The sequence below is a fragment of the Lethenteron reissneri genome, chromosome 40 (genome assembly GCF_015708825.2).
Source record: "Lethenteron reissneri isolate LAM-NWPU_2019-01 chromosome 40, ASM1570882v1, whole genome shotgun sequence".
NCBI lineage: Eukaryota > Metazoa > Chordata > Hyperoartia > Petromyzontiformes > Petromyzontidae > Lethenteron > Lethenteron reissneri.
In genome coordinates this window covers 578,591-601,848 of record NC_083818.1, presented here as the reverse complement: position 1 = coordinate 601,848, position 23,258 = coordinate 578,591, and the positions used below count along the sequence as shown (strand labels likewise).

At 43.6% G+C, this 23,258-nt stretch overlaps 1 protein-coding gene across 3 annotated transcripts in view; it reads right to left on the bottom strand.

Annotated features, from left to right (window-relative positions):
• Positions 1-23,258, bottom strand: part of PHC2 (polyhomeotic homolog 2) — a 107,288-nt gene that overhangs the window by 42,251 nt on the left and 41,779 nt on the right. For 2 of the 3 annotated variants that reach the window (XM_061567879.1, XM_061567881.1), the window contains 3 exons: positions 10,073-10,258; positions 9,188-9,235; positions 3,627-3,746 (listed from right to left, as the gene is read on the bottom strand). In XM_061567879.1, coding sequence (XP_061423863.1) covers positions 3,627-3,746; positions 9,188-9,235; positions 10,073-10,258 — 354 coding nt within the window. The remainder of the gene's footprint in view (positions 1-3,626; positions 3,747-9,187; positions 9,236-10,072; positions 10,259-23,258) is intronic. The other variant, XM_061567880.1, reaches the window with a different exon arrangement.

Genomic DNA, 23,258 nt, shown 5'->3' with positions numbered 1-23,258 from the left:
AGAGTACGTACACATTAATATAACGCTTAGATAGTATTTTTTTGCGTGGCCGGGGGGATGGTGGGGGGGGTAGCAGCCCAGCCCCCAGCCTGCCTGCTAGGCAATCGAGGCAAGGCCGGGGGCTCTGCACGGGACTAGGCCTCACCACGCCAGTCTGTCAGGTTCGTGCTATACAGTCGATATATACTGCTATAGAGTCAGCATGTACTACTGTTGTGATAGCACGTACCACCACAGTCAGTATGCACTACTGTAATCATAGCAGGTTACACCACAGTATGCACTGCTGTACTGAGAGCAGCTACCACCACAGTATGCTCTGCTGTAACCATAGCAGGCACCACCAGTCGGTATGCACTGCTGTAGCGAAAGCAGGTCACACCACAGTATGCACTGTTGTCATCATAGTAGGTACCACCACAGTCAGTATGCACTGCTGTAGTGAAAGCAGGTAACAAAGTCGGTATTGCACTGCTGTAGTGATAGCAGGTACCACCACAGTCAGTATGCACAGCTGTAGTGAAAGCAGGTACCACCACAGTATGCACTGCTGTAGTGAAAGCAGCTACCATCACATTCAGTATGCACTGATGTAATCATACCAGGTGCCACCACATTCAGTATGCACTGTTGTTATCATACCAGGTACCACCAGTCAGTATGCACTGCTGTAATCATAGCAGGTACCACCACAATATGCACTGCTGTAATCATAGCAGGTACCACCACATTCAGTATGCACTGCTGTAGTGAAAGCAGCAACCACCAGTCGGTATGCACTGCTGTAGTGAAAGCAGGTACCACCACAGTATGCACTGCTGTTATCATAGCAGGTACCACCAGTCAGTATGCACAGCTGTAGTGAAAGCAGGTACCACCACAGCATGCACTGCTGTGGTGAAGGCAGGTCCCACCAAAGTCGCTATGCACCGCTGTGGTTATAGCAGGTACCATTACAGTCAGCATGCACTGCTGTGGTGAAAGCAGGTCCCACCAAAGTCGCTATGCACTGCTGTAGTGAAAGCAGGTACCACCACAGTATGCACTGCTGTTATCATAGCAGGTACCACCAGTCAATATGCACTCCTCTAGTGATACCAGGCACCACCAGTCGGTATGCACTGCTGTAGTGAAAGCACGCACCACCAGTCAGTAGGCACTGCTGTAGTGATACCAGGAACCACCAGTCGGTTTGCACTGCCGTAGTTAAAACAGGTACTACCACAGTCAGTGTGCACTGCTGTAGTGATAGCAGTGCATACCGTCGATGTGTGTGTGCATAAGTCGATGTGTGTGTTAGTCAATGTGTGTGCGTGGTGTGTGTGTAGACAACTACTAATTGAAAATTAAGTTACTTATTTTAACAACAATAATAATGCGTGTCAATATGCGTGTCTGCGGTGATGTGTGTGTGTAAGTCCATGTGTCTGTGTGTGTGAGTCAATGTGTCTGTGTGAGTCGATGTGTTTGTGTGTGTGAGTCGATGTGCGTATGTTAGTCGCTGTGTGTGCGTGGCTCCATGTGAGTCAGTGTAAGTCCATTTCTTTGCGTGTGTAGGTCCATGTGTGAGTGCATGTGTGTAAGTCCATGTGTGTGTCAGTCCATGTGTGTGAGTCGATGTGTGTGCTTGTGTGTGAGTCTATGTGTCAGTCGATGTGTGTACGGCAATGTGTGTATGTGTGTGTGAGTCCATGTGTGTGTGTGTGTGTGCGTCGATGTGTGTGCAAGTCCGTGTGTGTGTGTGTGTGCAAGTCCATGTGTGTGTTTCTTAGTCGATGTGTCTTTGTAAGTCCATATACGTGTGTGTGTGTAGGTCAATTTGTGTGTGAGTCTATGTATCTGTGTGTGTGAGTGGATATGTGTATGTAAGTCTATGTGTGTGTGTGTGTGAGTGGATATGTGTGTGTAAGTCTATGTGTGTGTGTGCGAGTCGATGCGTGTGTGTAACTCCATGTCTGTGTGTCTAAAGTCGATGTCTGTGTGTGCGAGTCCATGTGTGTGTCTGTCTTTTTCGCCCGGGCAACGCCGGGTACTTACCGCTACTATGATATAATGACAAGTCCTCCCATTCACCCGACTTCACACCATGAGATTTTTACGTCTGGGGTTTAAAAAAAAGTAAAGTCTATGCTCGCAAACCAATGGACCTTGAAGAACTTAAACACCATATTGTTGATGTGTCATTCATCCCTACAGGTGTGTTGGAAAATATTTTCTCAGAGTTTGAAGGCTGAATTAGATTGATTATAGTTAATGATGGACGACATATACAAGTGTATTAATAATTCGAAAATATCTAATCAATACCATAAAAAAATGAAAACTCACAAGTCTATTACATGTGTAGTGACATAGAATCGGTCACGTAGCAGCATAGCGCTTGCTGCTGGCAGGGAAGGGGATCTGCAGCTTACAGCAGCCCTGACTGACAGCAGGCCACGTGATAGACCAGAGAGGGATCTCGGGGAAAGGTTACGGAAGGGGCACGTCGAGAACCCGCTGGTAGGTTCCAAAGGAGGGCGTGGCCGGGGGCGGAGCCAGGCCGCGCTGAGAGGATGAGAGGGGCCCAGGGAGCGGACCTCGTGGTTGTCGCTTGGAGTGGGATCCTGTCATGCTGCTGAAGTCTTCACCGTCATCGCCATCTTCACCATCTCGGCGTTGCCAGTCCGGCAGTCTACCAGCTGTCCTAACTAGGAACTGTAGTTACTATATGTTACTGTCAGGCTGTGTTAATAAACAGTGCCTCCTACTCTTAGTGTATCTGGGTCAGTCACGACACATGTATTCATATTAAATTTATGTCAATATCTTGAATAACAATACAATTATTCAACGTTCTTTTTGATAAACAGCAATTCCGTGGCAACCACAGTTTTGCCAACCACGATTTAAAGTATCCACGCATAATATGGGTTTAGTTTTCCTCTACCCATCGGCCACCAGGGGCACATCATGCGCGTGTACCCACACTTGCCTGCATATAGTACTTGTCCGCGTCGTTCAGTATTGTGCGGCAGTCATCAAGGTGTAGTGGTGTAATTTATACCTCGTGAAAGTGTACTATAATTCCTGTACAACACCAATAATTTTCCTTTAATTATGGCCCCTACGCGTCGAACTGGTGGTGAATTGCTTGCGTGTGGAGAGAGTGCGGCAACAGTAGGACGGCATATGGCTGTGAGCGAGTCAAAGCCTCCTCCCCTAACATCAGTCAACATTATCTGCACTTCACTATCAATATTAAAGGTAATTAAAAGTATTTTTGCTCGCTTTCAATATGAAAGTATTTGTCCATTTGTGTATGTTCTGCAGGACTGTACATATTTTCACATTTACTTAATGCATAGGATGCTTAGTTAGGCTTCGATGAGAGTGTTCATTGTGGCTGCGGAACCTATTTTTCCATAAACCTTTAGTCTTGCCAACCACGGTTTTTCCAACCATGGGGGTTTTCAGGAACCTAAGCCTCACGGTTTGTGAGGGATTGCTATAGTCATTTTCAGATACCCGGTTTTTCCAACCATGGGGGTTTTCAGGAACCTAAGCCCCATGGTTGGTGAGGGATTGCTATAGTCATTTTCAGATACCCCGTATATATGGGGATCTGTGTGTAGAGTTTTACTCACGGAAGCCTGGGAGACACTGACACCACCGTTACCACCACTGCCACCACCACCACCACCACCCTGTTGCCCAGCACTAGGGCCATTCATGGTGGCTGTTTGACGACCAGCAGCCATACTCGCCTGTCGGGACACACGGGATATAAAAGCAAACGCTATAGACACAAAAACACCCACAGCAAACACAGTAAACAACTGTGTGGAGTGGGGGGGTGACGCAGTAGTTCGCACACTTGATTCCCAGAACCGGTTAAATATGACTCAGTGGCGAGTGAGATCAGAACTGGTCCTGAACCACTGCCTTCGACAACCTGCGCTGACACGGTAATGGGAGGCCTTCATCCAGCAGCATATTGATAAAGGGCTGTGAATTCAATAATCATTCATTATATACATCAAACAAGTCAAGACATGATCACTCATGTAGTCTACAGACTGTTAGTGCAAGTGCCGTTAGCGAGCCTCTATTAAGCCCGATATGGTGCAGGAGGGTCTGAATGTGGCCAGCACCACACCCGGCCACCTTTATCTCCCCAGTGCTGATATTCACAAACCACTCCAGGTACTCATTGAAGGCCGAGTTGACTTAGGGAAGGTCCAAGACCGGTTCAGATACAACTTACCACTGACATAAACAGTGAGCATGAATCAAACCAAGGTTGAGAGGATTGTAATGCAGTATGTGAACCACTATGAAAATACTGAACACACTCACAAGAAGACTCACACGCACTTGAGCACCACTCATTTACAACACCGAAAAATAAACACTCCAGCCAGTACCACTTCATGGGAATCCAAATGTGGTTGGAACTTGCCATAGGAATGTCAAATGTACACCACCGTCACAGGAAAGCCAAAAGAGATGAGTGCTGTCCAGCACTCACTTCGGATTGTTTTTGCTGACGGAGTAGAAAAGCCTTACACAAAAATTATAAATATCCACCAGATTTGTACACAAAGTGAAATGAATTCGTTGGTTGAGACAGTTAATCAGTAACTTAAAACTCAATTGGTACCACTCAGTGGGAAGGCAACACACACACACGACTATAAAAGAATATTCCCAAAAGTTACACCTATTTTTATCCACCATAACGTTTTACTGAACTGACAATGTTTGATATTCATTCATGGGATTGTTTTGATTGCCAGGCATATTTATCAGTCCTCTTTCAACACAACGATGCCAGACCATGAAAATGACGCTGTCTCCCCGACAGACCTGGTCTTCACTTGAGGACGGCTGCTTGCGTTGTGGCCGAAACGTCGTGAGAAATATTTTATTATGTTTTATTTTTCATATTTTATTACTTCCCTTCTACGTGACTTTACCGAAAGAACCAAGAAGATGAATCCCTGCAGTCACGAAAGCTTTAAATCGAAAAATGATAAACTGCATATGGGCTTCATAAGAATGATTTCAACTTGTAATGCGCTGCAGGTTATTCGCTCCCTAACAGACAGAACTTTGAAGGCGTGAGGAACCACAGACAAGCAGGAGCTGGCACCAAAAACTGCTCAAGCTCTCCGGTTCTCGATATATTGAGGTGTTATCGGCCAATACACAAGTGATTACATGTGTGAGGAAACCAGAGCACTAGGAGAAACACACACGTGCAAGGGGGCAACAATATTAAAAAAATACCATTGCACAGTTCGGGTCAACTGTGCTGCCCGATCCACTAGCTCAACCCAGTTCTGGCATCCTTATATTTTTATCCTTTAGGCCAGGGGTCGGCAACCTACGGCTCTGGAGCCGCATGCGGCTCTTTACGGGCTGCTTCTTGACGATATTTACAGTATGTACAGTATGTACTCAGATGCATTGCGGCTCTTGAAATACTGAATTTTGTACCGAATTGGAAAGAAATGGCTCTTCTTGTTATTTTGGTTGCCGACCCCTGCTTTAGGCCATTTAAAGGACGGCCGCTGACAGTATAGGATTACGATATTCGCAAATAGTTACGTGATGCTGATGAATCCTCCTGTGATGGAATGTTGGCCCTGTTTCCGCACTGGCAACAAGTGCGGAGAAGAGAAGGATGGAGAGGGTGTTGAAACACAACCGAATGTTCGTGACACTCGCACAAATGGCTTCATGAATGTTATCCTCTACAGACAGCAGCCTCATTTTCCATTCGTGTCAATGTCACTAATATTTGGTTGTTTCAACTCCATTTCCATCCTTCTCTTCTCCGTGCTTGTTGCCAGTGCGGAAACAGGGCCAGCATTCCATCACAGGAAGATTCGTCAGCATCACGTAACCATTTGCAAGCGAAATCCTATACTGACAGTGGCGTAATTTTTAAAACATTGCCCACAAAAGCGGTACGTCAAAAGGCCAACTGTGATGGTGCCAACGCTGGGCAGTATGGTGGATGGGACAGCAGTTCACCAAAACTGTGTAATGGCCTCTAATATCTATTTTCCATTGGCACATCCGAGCCGTGCCAGCGCAGGGTGTCGTCATATGGGTAGTTTTTCGCTGGCTATATTCCGCACTAATTCAGAACCAATATGTGCTACGCTGGCCTCACAAGACACCTGAATCTGGATGTGGGCCAAGCAGGGCCAGGGCGTGTGATGACGGTGAGTACCATGCCCTCTACATGCGTCTAAACTTGTTCATTGCGTGTGACATCAAGCGGTATGGCTCAGCTTCTCCAGTGGAACAAACAACCTGGCGCCTCATAATAAAGTATTTTGGAAAAAAATAATTTTGGGTTAGATCGCTAAATGTGTCGTATACCAACCACCACCCAACACGGCCAATTATTAAGGTTTGTCACATGAATAAAACGTGCCAATCAGTTACTACTTCAGCACGTGTGGTGGAGAGCAAACTCACAACATTTACAATGAGTACGAAGTTTTGCTGATTACAACCAGCATCATCAGGCGATTGCCAGAATTGAATCAGTTTTCCTGTTGAAAAAAAAAAATTGTCGCAAAAGCCTCCGTGTTAAATTAACTGAGAATTAAACATTTTTGTAACAATTCAATAACAAAAAGCTGTTTCAATAACAAATAGGAGGCATTTATTTCTGGGAAATTCTCAGAACACAACAACCATTTGTCAATCACGAATCACCAGTTATGTGATCATTGCAGATTGAAAAATCTCCAGTGACAATAAAACAAAACACACAAAAGATATAATGCATGCAAGATAACATCTACGTAATAAAACAGTACTTTGAAAATTAGTTAACTGTAACAATTTGACAACCAGTGTTGTGTTGTAGTGAATCACCGTGCCACATGACTACTTCTGAAGTCATACCTAACTTCTGAACCCATATTTTAAAGAGGTCTTGCCTATAATAACTGGCAGTTCACCAGCATTGATTCAAGCAAGCCTGACTCCGAATGAGACACTGTCAAAACCGGTCGAGAGTTTGTTTGTATTGAATCAATGCTGCTGAAATGAAACACTTCTAGATGGATATGGAGCCGATGGATTGAGTAATAAATACTTTAATATTTTATGTGGAGAGACAGATCCATGACGGAGCCATTGTCCGTATATCAAGAATGTCAATTTAGTTGGCTCTGTAGCCACACTTGGGGCACACCATGCCCTGCACGGGTGTCTGTATGTCAATAAAACACATCCAGATCCTTAGAGATAAAGTTAGGTGATTTAAATAATAAACCAAATAAAGTATGGGTTTTTGTGCAGTCTGTGGTGACTGGGCTCAGACCACCACCTCACAACACTTGAGACCCCGATTTAATCACGGGAGGCTAAAACCTGGATTCGGCCCAGCATCTCAGCTGTGCTGGCTCATTCACTCCAACGCGGCCATTATGAACCACCCAAGATGAAATGCCCACTTCCAAAAAATAGTGGAAAGGCAAGCGCACATGCATGGTAGGCTGTGACATCAAAAAGCAGGAGACACGGCAGGAATCACAGGAAGTCAAAAAAAACACATCGTGCAAAAACAACCACACACACACGTGGGACCCTCACACACCGCCCAGTTCACAACGGATGTCAGGATTTACAAAATGGAACAATAATAAAGATGATGATGATAATTTGTACTGATTATTGTTGGAGGTAGGCGGTGGTGGCACACGCCTGTAATCCAGCACTGTGGAATTGTTGCTTTATCAGGTAAGGCCCATTGATGGTTCAACGAAGTGGTTTATCATGTGGAAATTTAAATCAGGGAAATACTCAAAACGCATGTTTCTAAATGTGGAGGGAAAAACTGTAGGACCCAGAGAAATATCTACGCGACCACAGAGGGTGAACATGCAAACTTCAAATATACAGCAGGCGTCAGGGTCGGGATCAAACCCACAACCTCCTGTATACAAGGCGAGGGAGTTAACATTTCGCCACCATGGCACCTATACCATGGCTCACCAGGAAAAGACAATAGAGCAAAATGTGGACTAATCGCCATCTGTTCCATCTGTATGGGATAGAGCATTGCCCCTTCGCAGGTGTAGGTTTTCTCCCATCCCACATCCCAGTGGGCTTTGAAGTTTCACAGATTTATACGTGACCCACCAACTATTGCGCCTAAATTGCTGGATCACAAGCGTGTGCAAACTGCGCCGGTCTCGCATAATAAAACTTGTATAGTTAACAATTTTGTCGATCCTTACGTACAGGTGTCAATGCATCTAATATAAAAGCATATTAATCGATTATTTTATAAAAATGTCATCATCACAATCCTCTCCTCTGGGAACTACCTGAGAATCTAATCCTGCATCCGTTGAAAGCGGGCACTGTGAAACTGCGATCCACGCACATGCAAGGGGTAAGGGGGTGGTGGGAGGTTTGCTGGGATATAATTCACGATACGATGCCATTTCACGATGAGGCGATTATTGCGAAATCGGCATTTCCACAAAACTGTAATTTTGCTTCACATCTGTTTTGTACTGCTTTTGTGTTTTGCTATAACTTTAGGTACGAATAAAGATCGCTTATAACTTATTCGACCGCATTTCACTCGACGGAAGCGTTATATCTTCCAATGATTACATCTTTACAATATTTAACGCTTATAATGCAAGTCAGTGGAAAGTTACGTAATATAAATAATGAAACTTATAGATTACAGATATGATGTCATATAACCACGTAGCTGTGAATACGTTTGGCAAACATTTTACAAATCGCTAACTTAATGGGAAATAGCTTAATTTATTGTGAACTTTATTTCATATCGTGAACTTAATTAGTACTGTTACCTTAAAATTATTGTCGTTGAACAAATATTTTGACAGGAAGTAAAAGAGCCATGATAATCACAATATACCAATATTGTGCAAAACGGACTTTCGATTGTCGTGGATCTTGTATCATAAGATATATCACAGCACCGCCATGTTACAGCAACCCTAGTCAGGGCTCAGGGCATTCCTTGGCCGGGTAACGTCATGGTAGGAGAGCTGGGCAGGCTGTGGAAAACAGTGCATACGTAGGGGTGGTGTGGGAGGAAGGAAGGGGGGTGGGGGAGAAGGAGAGGTCGTGGGGGTGGGAGGATGGAAAAGGAGATCAGGGGTTTGATGTTTCTGTCGTCTCGCTGTCGTACCAGCGCAAGGCACGGAGTTGAGTAGTCGAGAGGGCAGTTGGCAGAGGACTGGAGTGGTCGAGAGTTAAGGGGTGGGCGAGGGCATGGGTGGCAGGTAGGAAGGGCGGGGGGAACAGACAGGCAGAGGATTATTGTTGGTATTGTTGGGAGAAGACAGGCGGAGAAGTGGGAACAGGCGAAACGGAGAGGTTAGTGGTGTTAATTTAAGCTCTACGGCAACTGCTCAAACTGAACAGCTGATCCACAAACCAGTGTTATCCCAATCCTCCACTGCCTCCAAATCCAACGACAAGATCAGACTGATCATATTCACAATGCATCAAATACCCATTGGTGTATAGCTATCTCTCCCCTCTCATCTAATTCTACTGCCATACCCTCCACTCCACAAAGTCCCCCTCCAGTAAATCCTGTTACTTTGTCTTTCTGTGTTGGGAGTCTCACCTCTGTCTGTTCTTGTCTGTGTCTCCTGTCGGACCGTCTGCCTACAACTTTTTCAGTTACTGTCTCTATCCCAAAGCCTTCCAAAATGGTCCATGGATTCTCCTCTGCCCATCTCTCCACTCTGATCTCACTCCGGTCTCCTTCCTGCTCCAGCAACCTCTCAACGCTTATTGGAGGGTGTCAGCTCAATGTCTGAGATGGCCATTATGAATCCCCCAAGACACACTAAACACCAAAGCTTGAACCCTGAGTTTCAGCAGGACTGGCTCGATATTTTAAGACATGGCCATTATGGGAGTGAGACTCACCGTGACATTTCTCCCGCTGTACTCATCTATTCTCACTACACATTTAATTTCTTGCTGCACAGATATAATATGGCTACACACATCTCGTCTACGGCTGCACCCATCTATTCTACTGCTGCACCCATCCACTTACCTGCTGCACAGCCGCCAGGCTCTGTAGCTGAGCGCTGCTCAGATGCTGCTGCTGTTGTTGCTGTTGTTGCTGCTGCTGTTGCTGCAATGCAGCAGTCTGCAGCATGAGGTGCTGCTGCTGGGCGGCGTACATCCTCTGCAGGTACTGAGCTGCCGACGGTTGCCCGTGCAGGGCCTGCTGAATCACCTGGGACACAGAAGGGGCAGCAGAGGCATTTGATTTATTTTCCATTAAGCATGCTAGTTCACTCAGGACTCTTTTTCAAGAGAGTCCTGCCAAATTTCCGCAGAAGTGGATGATGATGTTGCTGCTGTGTAATCCAAATTGAGTAATTTACAGGCAACTTTTCAGCATTGGGATGTATTTTGGACAATACCAGTTACATTGTACGTGTTTTTTTACAATGGCAGGTAACTGGAGAAACCCATGTAGAACATTTTCACTAAAAACTTTCGTGACTGCAGGAATTAACATTCTATGGTGCTTTCAGTAAAGTCACGTGAATTAAAAATGATAAAAATATCACGACGTTTCGATAGCAACACAAGCATTCGTCAACAGGAACAGGTAGGTTAGTCTCTGAGGGCAAGCTGTTTATAAAGGTTAAGAGATGGGCGGGGCAGCTAATGTTAATGTAGGAGAGGGCTCCGACACCAGCAGTAGGTCAACACCAATCAAAGCATTGCACCTCGCTCCACACACCCACACTGCTGACGGTGGAGTTGGACAAGAAAACACAAATCAAGTCATGACCCAAAGTGGTTTATGACATCTTTCCAATGATTGCTTAGTTTAACACTGTCGTCTCGGTTGAAATTGTGTCTGTGTCTGTATGTATGGATGGCTTCGTGAAAGAATCTTTGTTGATAGCCAGTCGGCTTGCAAAGTACCATTGTCTTAGAGAAATAATCTTCATGTGAGCCAGCCGGGTTAAAGTAATGATCAGCAACAGCAGCAGTATTGGTTCTGCCGTGTTTCATATCTGCCTTCACGAACATGGTCCGAGACGTGTCGTTTGGTTTCCCCAATGCAACTGCTGCCGCAGATACAGCTTAGATTGTAGATGCCGAGATATTGCATGTCAGGAATCTTGTCCTTCACAGATGGGATCAGGTCACGAATAACAAAATTCAGGACCTACTTAATGATGGTTGCGACACAAAAATATAAAGAGATCCCACCAACTGCCTCATTACAAAAACGAACAGTATCACCGATTCAGCTTCATTAATTGAACAGACCAAACGGTTTTCCTTAAAACCTTCTGCTGCTAGACCACCCAGACTACCGTATTTTCCCGCATATAACCCGCGGGGTATACCACTTTTTACAAACAAAACAAGACCCTGCGGGGTATATGGAGGTGTGGGCTATCCCAAAAATATTTTACACGTGTGACATGTCATAACTCGTTACATTTTTTCATGGGAGAACTATCCACTATGCAACACTTACCTTTGACTAAAGCACTGCTGAATAAACCACTCACACTAAAATTGCATGTGTTATCACGTTTTAAATTATTCAAATTGTTTGTACAATGAAACGACAATGTTTGAAGTGGGCGCACTTTGTTTACCGTAATACTTTCAGTGGCTGTAGGGGGGTGCGAAAGCTTCAGCTGAGGCTATGGATTGCACAATGGGAAGGGCCGTAACAAGCGTCGACCAGACGCGGAATCATAATTGCGGAGTCCCTTAGGCCGCTGCTATTGGCTGAGCACTATACAGTCGCGACCATGAGCTTTGTTTCAAACTTCCAATGGCTTTGTTGCCAGGAGGCAATTGCGTTACCGTAGTGCCGCTATTGTCTGCGCAGTGTGCAATCTACCAGTGCTAAAACTGTACAGGTGTAACTACCGGTCCAGTAGCTGTAATATGATGAGGTCGAATGCTGGTAAGCTTAACAGTACGCTTAATTATTTATCTACCAGATATGTGTTACTTATTTATTGGATATTTACTTTTGTTACTTATTTACTGTTTTAAGGTCACTCGTTTCCAGATAGTTTGTTTTCTTTGTGCGCGTTATGATTTGAATGTTAACAATTGATAGTGGAATGTATTACAAATGTAAACTTTGTATTAATATGATGGAATTAAGCTGCGGTAACGACGTTAAAGATATGACGATGCGGACTGAAATTTGTTTTATACAAAATGCTATTTTTGCGGGGTATATGCGTCTGCGGGTTATATACGTATGCGGGCTATATGCGAGAAAATACGGTATATGGCTTACCAAAAATCCATAAAGAAGGTACACCCCTTCATCCCATCATCTCCACCATTGGCTCACCCACCTACAAACTGGCACGATATCTGTCCGAGACCTTACAGCCATTCACTAGTAAGACCACCTCTTCTGTTCTTAACTCAGCTCACCTGGTATCGTCAATTAAAGGCATCTCACTGTCCACAGGTGATTTGCTTATTAGTTTCGATGTAGTTTCTATGGTCACCAAAGTTTCTGTGCCCGATACCATTGCAATAATTGAAGATTTGGTCCAACAAGGCTGAATGCTGATGTACCAGCTCTGGTGATACACTGCCTCACCAATACATACTTCACTTGGAATGGAACATTCTACAAACAAACTGAAGGCACCCCAATGGGTTCTCCCATATCTCCGGTTGTGGCCAACATTTTCATGGAACAATTTGAGACGGACGCCATCCAGGCATCCACTCTACGCCCGTCCTTGTGGAAGAGGTACGTGGATCGCACGTTAGTCATCTGGCCACATGACCGACCGGCTCTGGAACAATTCCTAAACCACATCAATTCCATACACCCAGCAATCAAATTCACCATGGAGGTAGAAAAGGGTGGCATGCTACCCTTCTTGTATATCTTTATAAAAAAGAGACCAGATGACTCAATGAGCCACCCTGTCTACAGGAAAGTAATCCATACTGACGCCTACCTAAAACCGGATTCCCACCACCATCCATCCCAGAAGAATTCCCTCATCAAAACGCTACACCATTGAGCTCAATGCATCTCTGACCATGAACACCTGACCAGTGAACTCAAACACATACACCAGGCTCTCAAGACGAATGGATATTCTGACTACACAATCCACAAAGCCATCACCCCAACCATGAGGAAGGAGCTATCTGAAAATCCAATCAAAAGCATCACCTTACCTTACATAGCAGGGATAACCAAAAATATTTCCAAAATCTTGAACAAACACAAAATCCAGGTCCAAATTAATACAGTGCATAAAATTCGTGACCTGATCCCATCTGTGATGGACAAGATTCCTGACATGCAATATCCAGGCGTCTACAAACTAAGCTGTATCTGCGGCAGCAGTTACATTGGGGAAACCAAACGACATGTCTCGGACCGTGTTCGTGAACATAAGAAAGATCTGAAACACTTCTGCCGTGGCTGATGATGACTTTAATGTAGCTGACTCACGTGAAATTGATTTCTCTTAAGACGATGGTACTTTGCAAGCCGACTGGCTATCAACAAAGATTCTTTCACGAAGCCATCCATACATACATACACACACAGACACAATTTCAACCGAGACTATGGTTTTAAACTCAGCAATCATTTGAAAGATGTCATCAACCACTTTGGGTCATGATTTGATTTGTGTTTTCTTGTCCACCTACACCGTCAGCAGTGTGGGTGTGTGGAGCAAGGTGCAATGCTTTGATTGGTGTAGACCTACTGCCGATGTCGGAGCATTCTCTAAACCTTTATAAACAGCTTTACCTCAAGAGGCTAACCTCCCTGTTCCTGATGACGACTGCTTGTGTTGTGATCGAAACATCGTGATATTATTTTTTATTCACTTTATTTTCATTTTTATTATTTTATTGTTATATTTTTATCTATCTACGTGACTTTACGGAAAGATTCATAGAATACCATATAGAACAGGGAAGAACATACAAACACCACGTAGAAATCTTCTTGGTTCTTTCGGTAAAGTCACGTAGAAGGAAAATAATAAAATAATAATAAAAAATCATTAAATAATTCTCACGACGTTTCGGCCACAACGCAAGCAGCCGTCCTCAGGTGAAGAACAGGTCTGTCGGGAAGACAGCGTCTGAATGAAACACCCCAGGCTTGGAGCGTATATTTAACCTGGGTTGGAGGGGGAAGAGTGCCTTGACAAAATAATTTGCATATCAAGCGGAATTTAGCATATTTATGGGAAATGCAGATATGGGATTAGTCACTACTTGTGAAATACGTAGGAGGTGGGCGGGGGGTTTCAAAGTCATATTGTGCCCGTGCATTATGCAGGATTAGCAGCATCAAAGGGAGGGGATAGGGGTAGCATTAATAAAGTGAAGGAATGTTAGTTAATAGTATGTAGCTGCAGTAACTAAACCACCACGTAAAAAACTAAAGTATAAACTACATAGTATCATCAGTATACTAAATATACTCTCCAATAAGCTGAGCTACTAACAGTAAGTAATACATTGCAATTCTATGTCGCAAAAAATATATAATATGCTTCCAGCTAAACCTTTTTCCTCTTACATCACACGGGTCTACCCCATACTATATACTGCCATAGACAAACCCAACATTAAATTATACTGTATTACTATAACCCACCCTATACCTTCGACTATACATTGTAATATTACACTATGTATTATTCTACCCACCCTACTGTATACCACACTGCTGTATATTCACTATACAATTACGATACTATATATTACCTTACACATTGTATTAAACATTTCAATTTTATACTATTTATTATTATACAATCTGCTATACACTATACCATTGACGGTCGCGTGAAAGATACTAAGAGGAAGCAACGAAATATGTCAATGGGAGAGTGGTGATAGGAGACTTGCAGCGGAGCAAACAATCCATTCCCTGTGGAAAATACAAGATATATAGTCAATGCCTGTGAGTGGACTGCGGTCTGAAAGTCACCGTAAACGTGAACACAATCAGTTAAGATCCGAAATGGTTTATTACGCCCTTCCAATGATTGCTGAGCCAGAATCCATCTTCTCGGTTGAAATTGTCCGTGTTTGTATATGTGGATCGCCTCATGAACGAATCTCTCATGGTAGCCAGATGGCTTGCAGAGAACCTCTGTCTTGGAGAAGTCAATGTCATGTGAGCCCATTGAATTGTAACAGTGATCTGCCACGGCTGAGGTGTTTGTCCTACCGTGTTTCAGGTCTGCTTAATGTTCACGGATGCGGTCCGAGACATGTTGTTTGGTTTCTCCAATGTAACTGCTACCACAAAGGCAACTTAGTTTGTAGACGCCAGGGTACTGTATGTCTGGAACCACATCTTTTACAGACGGGACCTTAAGAACTTGACGTACGTGTTTGAGTTCACTGGCAATGTGTTCCTGGTCGGAGATGCATTGGGCTCTATGGTAGAGTGTCTTGATGAGGGAATTCTTCTGGGATGGATGGTGGTGGGAATCCGGTTTTAGGTAAGCATCCGTATGGGTGGCTTTCCTGTAGACAGAGTGGCTCATTGAACCATCAGGTCTCCTTTTAATTAGGACATCCAAAAAGGTTAGCTTGCCATCTTTTTCGACTTCCATGGTGAATCTGATGGCTGGGTGTATGGAAATGATGTGGTCGAGGAATTGGTCTAGAGCAGGCCGGCCATGTGGCCAGATGACAAAAGTGTCATCTACGTACCTCTTCCATAAGGTCGGGCGTAGAGTGGCAGTCTGGATGGCGTCAGTCTCAAATTTCTCTATGAAAACGTTGGCTACAACCGGAGATAGGGGGAAGCCCATTAGGGTGCCCTCAGTTTGTTGGTAGAAAGTTCCATTCCAGGTGAAGTATGTATTGGTTAAGCAGTGTCTCACCAGGGGGGTACCCCAGTATTCGGTCCTTGATGAACCAAGTCTTCAATGATTGCGATGGTGTCAGGTACAGGAACTTTGGTGAATAAGGAAACCACATCAAAACTGACAAGCAGGTCGTCTGGGGACAGGAAAATCCCCTTGATTGTCGATACCAGGTCAGTAGAGTTTAGTACCGCAGAGGTGGTTTTTCCAGTGAAAGGCCGCAGGATTTCAGACAAAAAACGATCTAGTTTGTAGGTGGAGGAGTTGATAGTAGAGACAATGGGACGAAGAGGTGTATCTTCTTTATGTATCTTTGGCAAGCCATATAATCTTGGTGGCCTGGCTGCAGAAGGTTTCAACGAGAACTGTTTGGTTTAATCAATTAATGCGGTTGAATCAGAAATGATTTTGTTGGTTTTAATGACGAGGCTGTTGGTGGGGTCTCTTTTTATTTTTGTATAGCTGCCATCGTTGAGTAGTTCTTGAATTTTGTTGTTGTATTCTATTTTGTCCATGATGACAGTGGCATTGCCTTTGTCGGCTGAGAGGATGACAATGTCATCCCTCTTTTTTAATTGAGCTAATTCAAACGCTCATCTTTGCTGATGTTGCTAGCTGGCATCTTAGCGTTTGAGGGTTGCAGCGATTTCTGATCTTGCTACATCTGCAGCGATGTGACTCAGGCCCTTGAGAGCCACATCTACTTGGGCAATGATATCATTAACTGGTATGTGTCCAGGTGTGACTGCAAAGTTTAGTCCTTTAGCTAAAACGGATTTCAGACCATCAGATTCCAAAGAACACAGGATGAGATGTTACTATCCTTTGTGCAAGCACTTCCAAGAGTTCATGAACAGTGAGCCTGGTGAAATTTGGGGAGCGCATCGTCAGTAGTGAACCTTTGGTTCCTAGGGTGTTTCGGCCTTTCATACTATACACCCTCCCCAAAGACGGCCAGCGACAGGGTGATCAATCTTACGCTTGCGTCCCATTCCCAATTAGTCATAGGAGTTGCCTTGTTGTTGATAGCCAACATCCCATGGGACTATGCATGGCAGGGGCGTCCTCCTCCCTGAGTCAAGCATTGTTGACTGCATACCTCCTGGCCCTCTCACTTTGGGGCCCAGCTGGGGTCTTTCCTCTTCATCCAGAGCCACTGACTGCTGCCTTCTGCCGCCTCCGATACAGCTCTGATTGCCGAACGCTGGGCTCTGGCCCTTAATTCCCAGGTCTCTAAGCAGTCTTGTTGTAGATGCGATTAATTACGACTTTGTTAACATCTAGTTTTTCAGTGTGTGGGTCCGGTCTCTTGTTTGAGAGGCGGTTGACTTTGGAAATCAAGTTGTCCTTACATTTGGTCGACATAGCGGCAGCTGAAGAGGCAGTCATATTGTCTACATGTTCCCAATCCGATGTGGACATTGTTGCAGTCAAAGATAAGTGTGATTTGTAGAGTGTCTTGTCTAACTGATCTAGATCGGTGCGCGCAAGTCTGATTTTCTCTGAGATAAGAGCTAAGCTAGTTCTAGACAAATCCTGCGGCCTTTCACTGGAAAAACCACCTCTGCGGTACTAAACTCTACTGACCTGGTATCGACAATCAAGGGGATTTCCCTGTCCCCAGACGACCTGCTTGTCAGTTTTGATGTGGTTTCCTTATACACCAAAGTTCCTGTACCTGACACCATCGCAATCATTGAAGACTTGGTTCATCAAGGACTGAATACTGGGGTACCCCCCCTGGTGAGACACTGCTTAACCAATACATACTTCACCTGGAATGGAACTTTCTACGAACAAACCGAGGGCACCCCAATGGGCTCCCCCTATCTCTGGTTGTAGCCAACGTTTTCATGGAGAAATTTGAGACTGACGCAATCCAGACTGCCACTCTACGCCCGACCTTATGGAAGAGGTACATAGATGACACTTTTGTCATCTGGCCACATGGCCGGCCTGCTCTAGACCAATTCCTCGACCACATCAATTCCATACACCCAGTCATCAGATTCACCATGGAAGTCGAAAAAGATGTCAAGCTACCCTTTTTGGATGTCCTAATTAAAAGGAGACCTGATGGTTCAATGAGCCACTCTGTCTACAGGAAAGCCACCCATACAGATGCTTACCTAAAACCGGATTCCCACCACCATCCATCCCAGAAGAATTCCCTCATCAAGACTCTATACCATAGAGCCCAATGCATCTCCGACCAGGAGCACATTGCCAGTGAACTCAAACACGTACGCCAAGCTCTTAAGGCTAATGGTTACTCCGACTACACAATCCGCAAAGCCATCACTCCAACCATCAAGAAGGATCCTGTTGAGGAGCCTTTCAAAACCATCACCTTACCCTACATTGCTGGGGTCACAAAAAAGATCTCCAAAATCCTGATTAAACACAAGTACCAGGTCCGATTCAACACAGTACATAATATCCGTGATCTGGTCCCGTCTGTAAAAGTTGTGGTTCCAGACATACAGTACCCTGGCGTCTACAAACTAAGTTGCCTCTGTGGTAGCAGTTACATTGGAGAAACCAAACAACATGTCTCGGACCGCATCCGTGAACATAAAGCAGACCTAAAACACGGTAGGACAAACACCTCAGCCGTGGCAGATCACTGTTACAATTCAATGGGCTCACATGACATTGACTTCTCCAAGACAGAGGTTCTCTGCAAGCCATCTGGCTACCATGAGAGATTCGTTCATGAGGCGATCCACATATACAAACACGGACAATTTCAACCGAGAAGATGGATTCTGGCTCAGCAATCATTGGAAGGACGTAATAAACCATTTCGGATCTTAACTGATTGTGTTCACGTTTACGGTGACTTTCAGACAGCAGTCCACTGGCATTGACTATATATCTTGTATTCTCCGCAGGGAATGGATTGTTTTCTCCGCTGCAAGTCTCCTACCACCACTCTCCCATTTACATATTTCGTTGCTTCCTCTTAGTATCTTTCACGCGACGGTCAATGGAATAGTGTATAGCAGATTGTATAATAATAAGTAGTATAAAATTGTAATGTTTAATACAATGTATAAGGTAATATATAGTATCGTAATTGTATAGTGAATATACAGCAGTGTGGTATACAGTAGGGTGGGTAGAATAATACATAGTGTAATATTACAATGTATAGTCGAAGGTATAAGGTGGTGTATAGTAATACAGTATAATTTAATGTTGGGTTTGTCTATGGCAGTATATAGTATGGGGTAGACCCGTGTGATGTAAGAGGAAAAAGGTTTAGCTGGAAGCATATTATATATTTTTGCGACATAGAATTGCAATGTATTACTTACTGTTAGTAGCTCAGCTTATTGGAGAGTATATTTAGTATACTGATGATACTATGTAGTTTATACTTTAGTTTTTTACGTGGTGGTTTAGTTACTGCAGCTACATACTATTAACTAACATTCCTTCACTTTATTAATGCTACCCCTATCCCCTCCCTTTGATGCTGCTAATCCTGCATAATGCACGGGCACAATATGACTTTGAAACCCCCCGCCCACCTCCTACGCATTTCACAAGCAGTGATTAATCCCATATCTGCATTTCCCATAAATATGCTAAATTCCTCTTGATATGCAAATTATTTTGTCAAGGAGCTCTTCCCCCTCCAACCAAGCTTAAATACACACTCAAAGCCTGGGGTGTTTCATTCAGACGCTGTCTTCCCGACAGACCTGTTCTTCACCTGAGGACGGCTGCTTGCGTTGTGGCCGAAACGTCGTGAGAATTATTTAATTGGTTTATTTTTATAATTTTATTATTTTCCTTCTACGTGACTTTACCGAAAAAACCAAGAAGATGAATCCCTGCAGTCACGAAAGCTTTAAATCGAAATTTAACCACATAGAAAGGCACCCAAGTTAGGAATCAAACCCAGGTCCTTCTTGCTGTGAGGCACAAGTGTTAATATAGCGCAGCCACCCTGCCCCCCAGGAGTGTAACGGTGCACTAATTAAAATATAAATATCGATTCTTATTCTCGCGACACAAGCATCAAATCCGAAGTGACAGAACAGATGTTTTTTTTGTCATGTTGGTATGACCAAATGACCCAGAATGCACGTGATCGTCGGATCTCATGAGGTTCTACAGGGCTGAGCCTGGATATATCGTGCTTAGATGGGAGACTACCATGCACAAACAAGTGTCATAGTTGTTGTGAGCAGTAGGGGGCAGTGCAGTAAAATACACTAATACTAATATTGTACATATGTAAGGTGCATTTCATCCGTAAATCCCAATGTGCCAATGTCTATGGAAAGCATAGAATAAACAGAGTCTGCAGGAAAAACGTCCAGAACTAGTAGTGTAAAGGCCAATTTAAAGAGGTGAGTTTTCAAGACAGACTTAAATATATCTAACGATTCCAATCGTCTTATTAGCAAAGGCAAAGCGTTCCAAAGCTTTGGAGCTCCACTGAAAAAAGGCCAATGACCCAAGGAAATGAGCCTTGACCTCAGAATACTTGTTCTGCTCTTCCCCCTCCTCACCCTTCACCAACCTGCCACTGACTAGCGCGGTGAAATATGGTAAAATATCCTTCATGGCTTGCAAGGTTTGCAGATGCTATCATACCCCAAAATGGGCTGCACATTAAACAAGATATACATTCAACGCCACAAGTTGCATAACAATTTTACTTGACCCTGACCCAAACCCCACATCCACTAGAGAGGTTGCTACATCCACCACGAAGTTAAAAATAAATTCGCCAATCGAATGGTGAATGTATTACTCCCCTAACACAGCAAGACTAACACTGTTGGTTCACAATGAGTGTGGGCTGACGGGTGTAAATGTGATTTATTTGACTGGTGGGTCATGAAACAAACACTTGTCTTTTCATTGGCCAACAATCCACCAAGATTATTTGGTTCTTTCGGTTAAGTCACGTCTAAAGATAAAATAATAAATTAAATTAAATAATAGCATACTTAAATTCTAACTTAGCAATCTTTGAAGTACGTAATCAACCAGGCTATGCGTTAATTGTGTGTTGACCGACTCTCTGTGTTGTATTACATTACATTTCGATATTTTGCTAGGTTATTGAATTTTAGTTTGTCCTTCTGATTTTCAGACTTGCTTGCCGTGTCATCGCACTTGCAGAACCTTGTTTTTGGACCACTCATTGATATGCAAATGTTTTCTCTAACCCCCTCCCTCTCTCTGCCTCCTCCCCCCTCTGTCTATTTAAGGCCACCCCACAGAGATGATCACCCCTCTCTGGTTCCTGTGTTGCTCCCTCTATGTATCTTGGTGATATCTGTCTGCTAATACGTCTGTCTATAGTTTTCTGGTTAGATTTTATGTCGCTATTTCATTATACCTGATGATGATTGCTTGTGTTGCAATCGAAACGTCGTATGCTATTATTTAATTTAATTTATTATTTTATCTTTAGACGTGACTTAACCGAAAGAACCAAATAATCATTTACTGCAGTCACGAAAGTTCTAAAATTAAGATTGAACCACTTCTACGGGGAAGTTTTGAGCTTATCCTTTTTTCTCTCTCTCTCCTCTCTGCCTGTGTCTTCTCTTTGGAATGTTCACACTTAAATTCTAACTTAGCAATCTTTGAAGTACGTAATCAACCAGGCTATGCGTTAATTGTGTGTTGACCGACTCTGTGTTGTATTACATTACATTTCGATATTTTGCTAGGTTATTGAATTTTAGTTTGTCCTTCTGATTTTCAGACTTGCTTGCCGTGTCATCGCACTTGCAGAACCTTGTTTTTGGACCACTCATTGATATGCAAATGTTTTCTCTAACCCCCTCCCTCTCTCTGCCTCCTCCCCCCTCTGTCTATTTAAGGCCACCCCACAGAGATGATCACCCCTCTCTGGTTCCTGTGTTGCTCCCTCTATGTATCTTGGTGATATCTGTCTGCTAATATGTCTGTCTATAGTTTTCTGGTTAGATTTTATGTCGCTATTTCATTATACCTGATGATGATTGCTTGTGTTGCAATCGAAACGTCGTATGCTATTATTTAATTTAATTTATTATTTTATCTTTAGACGTGACTTAACCGAAAGAACCAAATAATCATTTACTGCAGTCACGAAAGTTCTAAAATTAAGATTGAACCACTTCTACGGGGAAGTTTTGAGCTTATCCTTTTTTCTCTCTCTCTCCTCTCTGCCTGTGTCTTCTCTTTGGAATGTTCACACTTAAATTCTAACTTAGCAATCTTTGAAGTACGTAATCAACCAGGCTATGCGTTAATTGTGTGTTGACCGACTCTCTGTGTTGTATTACATTACATTTCGATATTTTGCTAGGTTATTGAATTTTAGTTTGTCCTTCTGATTTTCAGACTTGCTTGCCGTGTCATCGCACTTGCAGAACCTTGTTTTTGGACCACTCATTGATATGCAAATGTTTTCTCTAACCCCCTCCCTCTCTCTGCCTCCTCCCCCCTCTGTCTATTTAAGGCCACCCCACAGAGATGATCACCCCTCTCTGGTTCCTGTGTTGCTCCCGCTATGTATCTTGGTGATATCTGTCTGCTAATATGTCTGTCTATAGTTTTCTGGTTAGATTTTATGTCGCTATTTCATTATACCTGATGATGATTGCTTGTGTTGCAATCGAAACGTCGTATGCTATTATTTAATTTAATATTTTATCTTTAGACGTGACTTAACCGAAAGAACCAAATAATAATAATCCACCAAGACGTCACAATGTTGTTTTGAGACAAAGATCCCCTTGTTTTGCCTTAAAGACTGGGGGGCAGGTGCTGTTAGCAAGCACGTATTAGGCCACACACACACAAACGTGTTACATATACACAAAGACAGACGCCTACACACTTGTATTTACAACATGCAAAGATCACCTATGTAGCCATAACAGACTGTAGGTGCAAGCGCTGTTAGCGAGCAACTACAGTGAGGGAAAAAAGTATTTGATCCCCTGCTGATTTTGTACGTTTGCCCACTGACAAAGAAATTATCAGTCTATCATTTTAATGGTAGGTTTATTTGAACAGTGAGAAACAGAATAACAACAAAATCCAGATAAACGCATGTCAAAAATGTTATACATTTATTTGCATTTTAATGAGGGAAATAAGTATTTGACCCCCTCTCAATCAGAAAGATTTTTGGCTCCCAGGTGTCTTTTATAGGTAACGAGCTGAGATTAGGAGCACACTCTTAAAGGGAGTGCTCCTAATCTCAGCTTGTTATCTGTATAAAAGACACCTGTTCACAGAAGCAATCAATCAATCAGATTCCAAACTCTCCACTATGGCCAAGACCAAAGAGCTCTCCAAGGATGTCAGGGACAAGATTGTAGACCTACACAAGGCTGG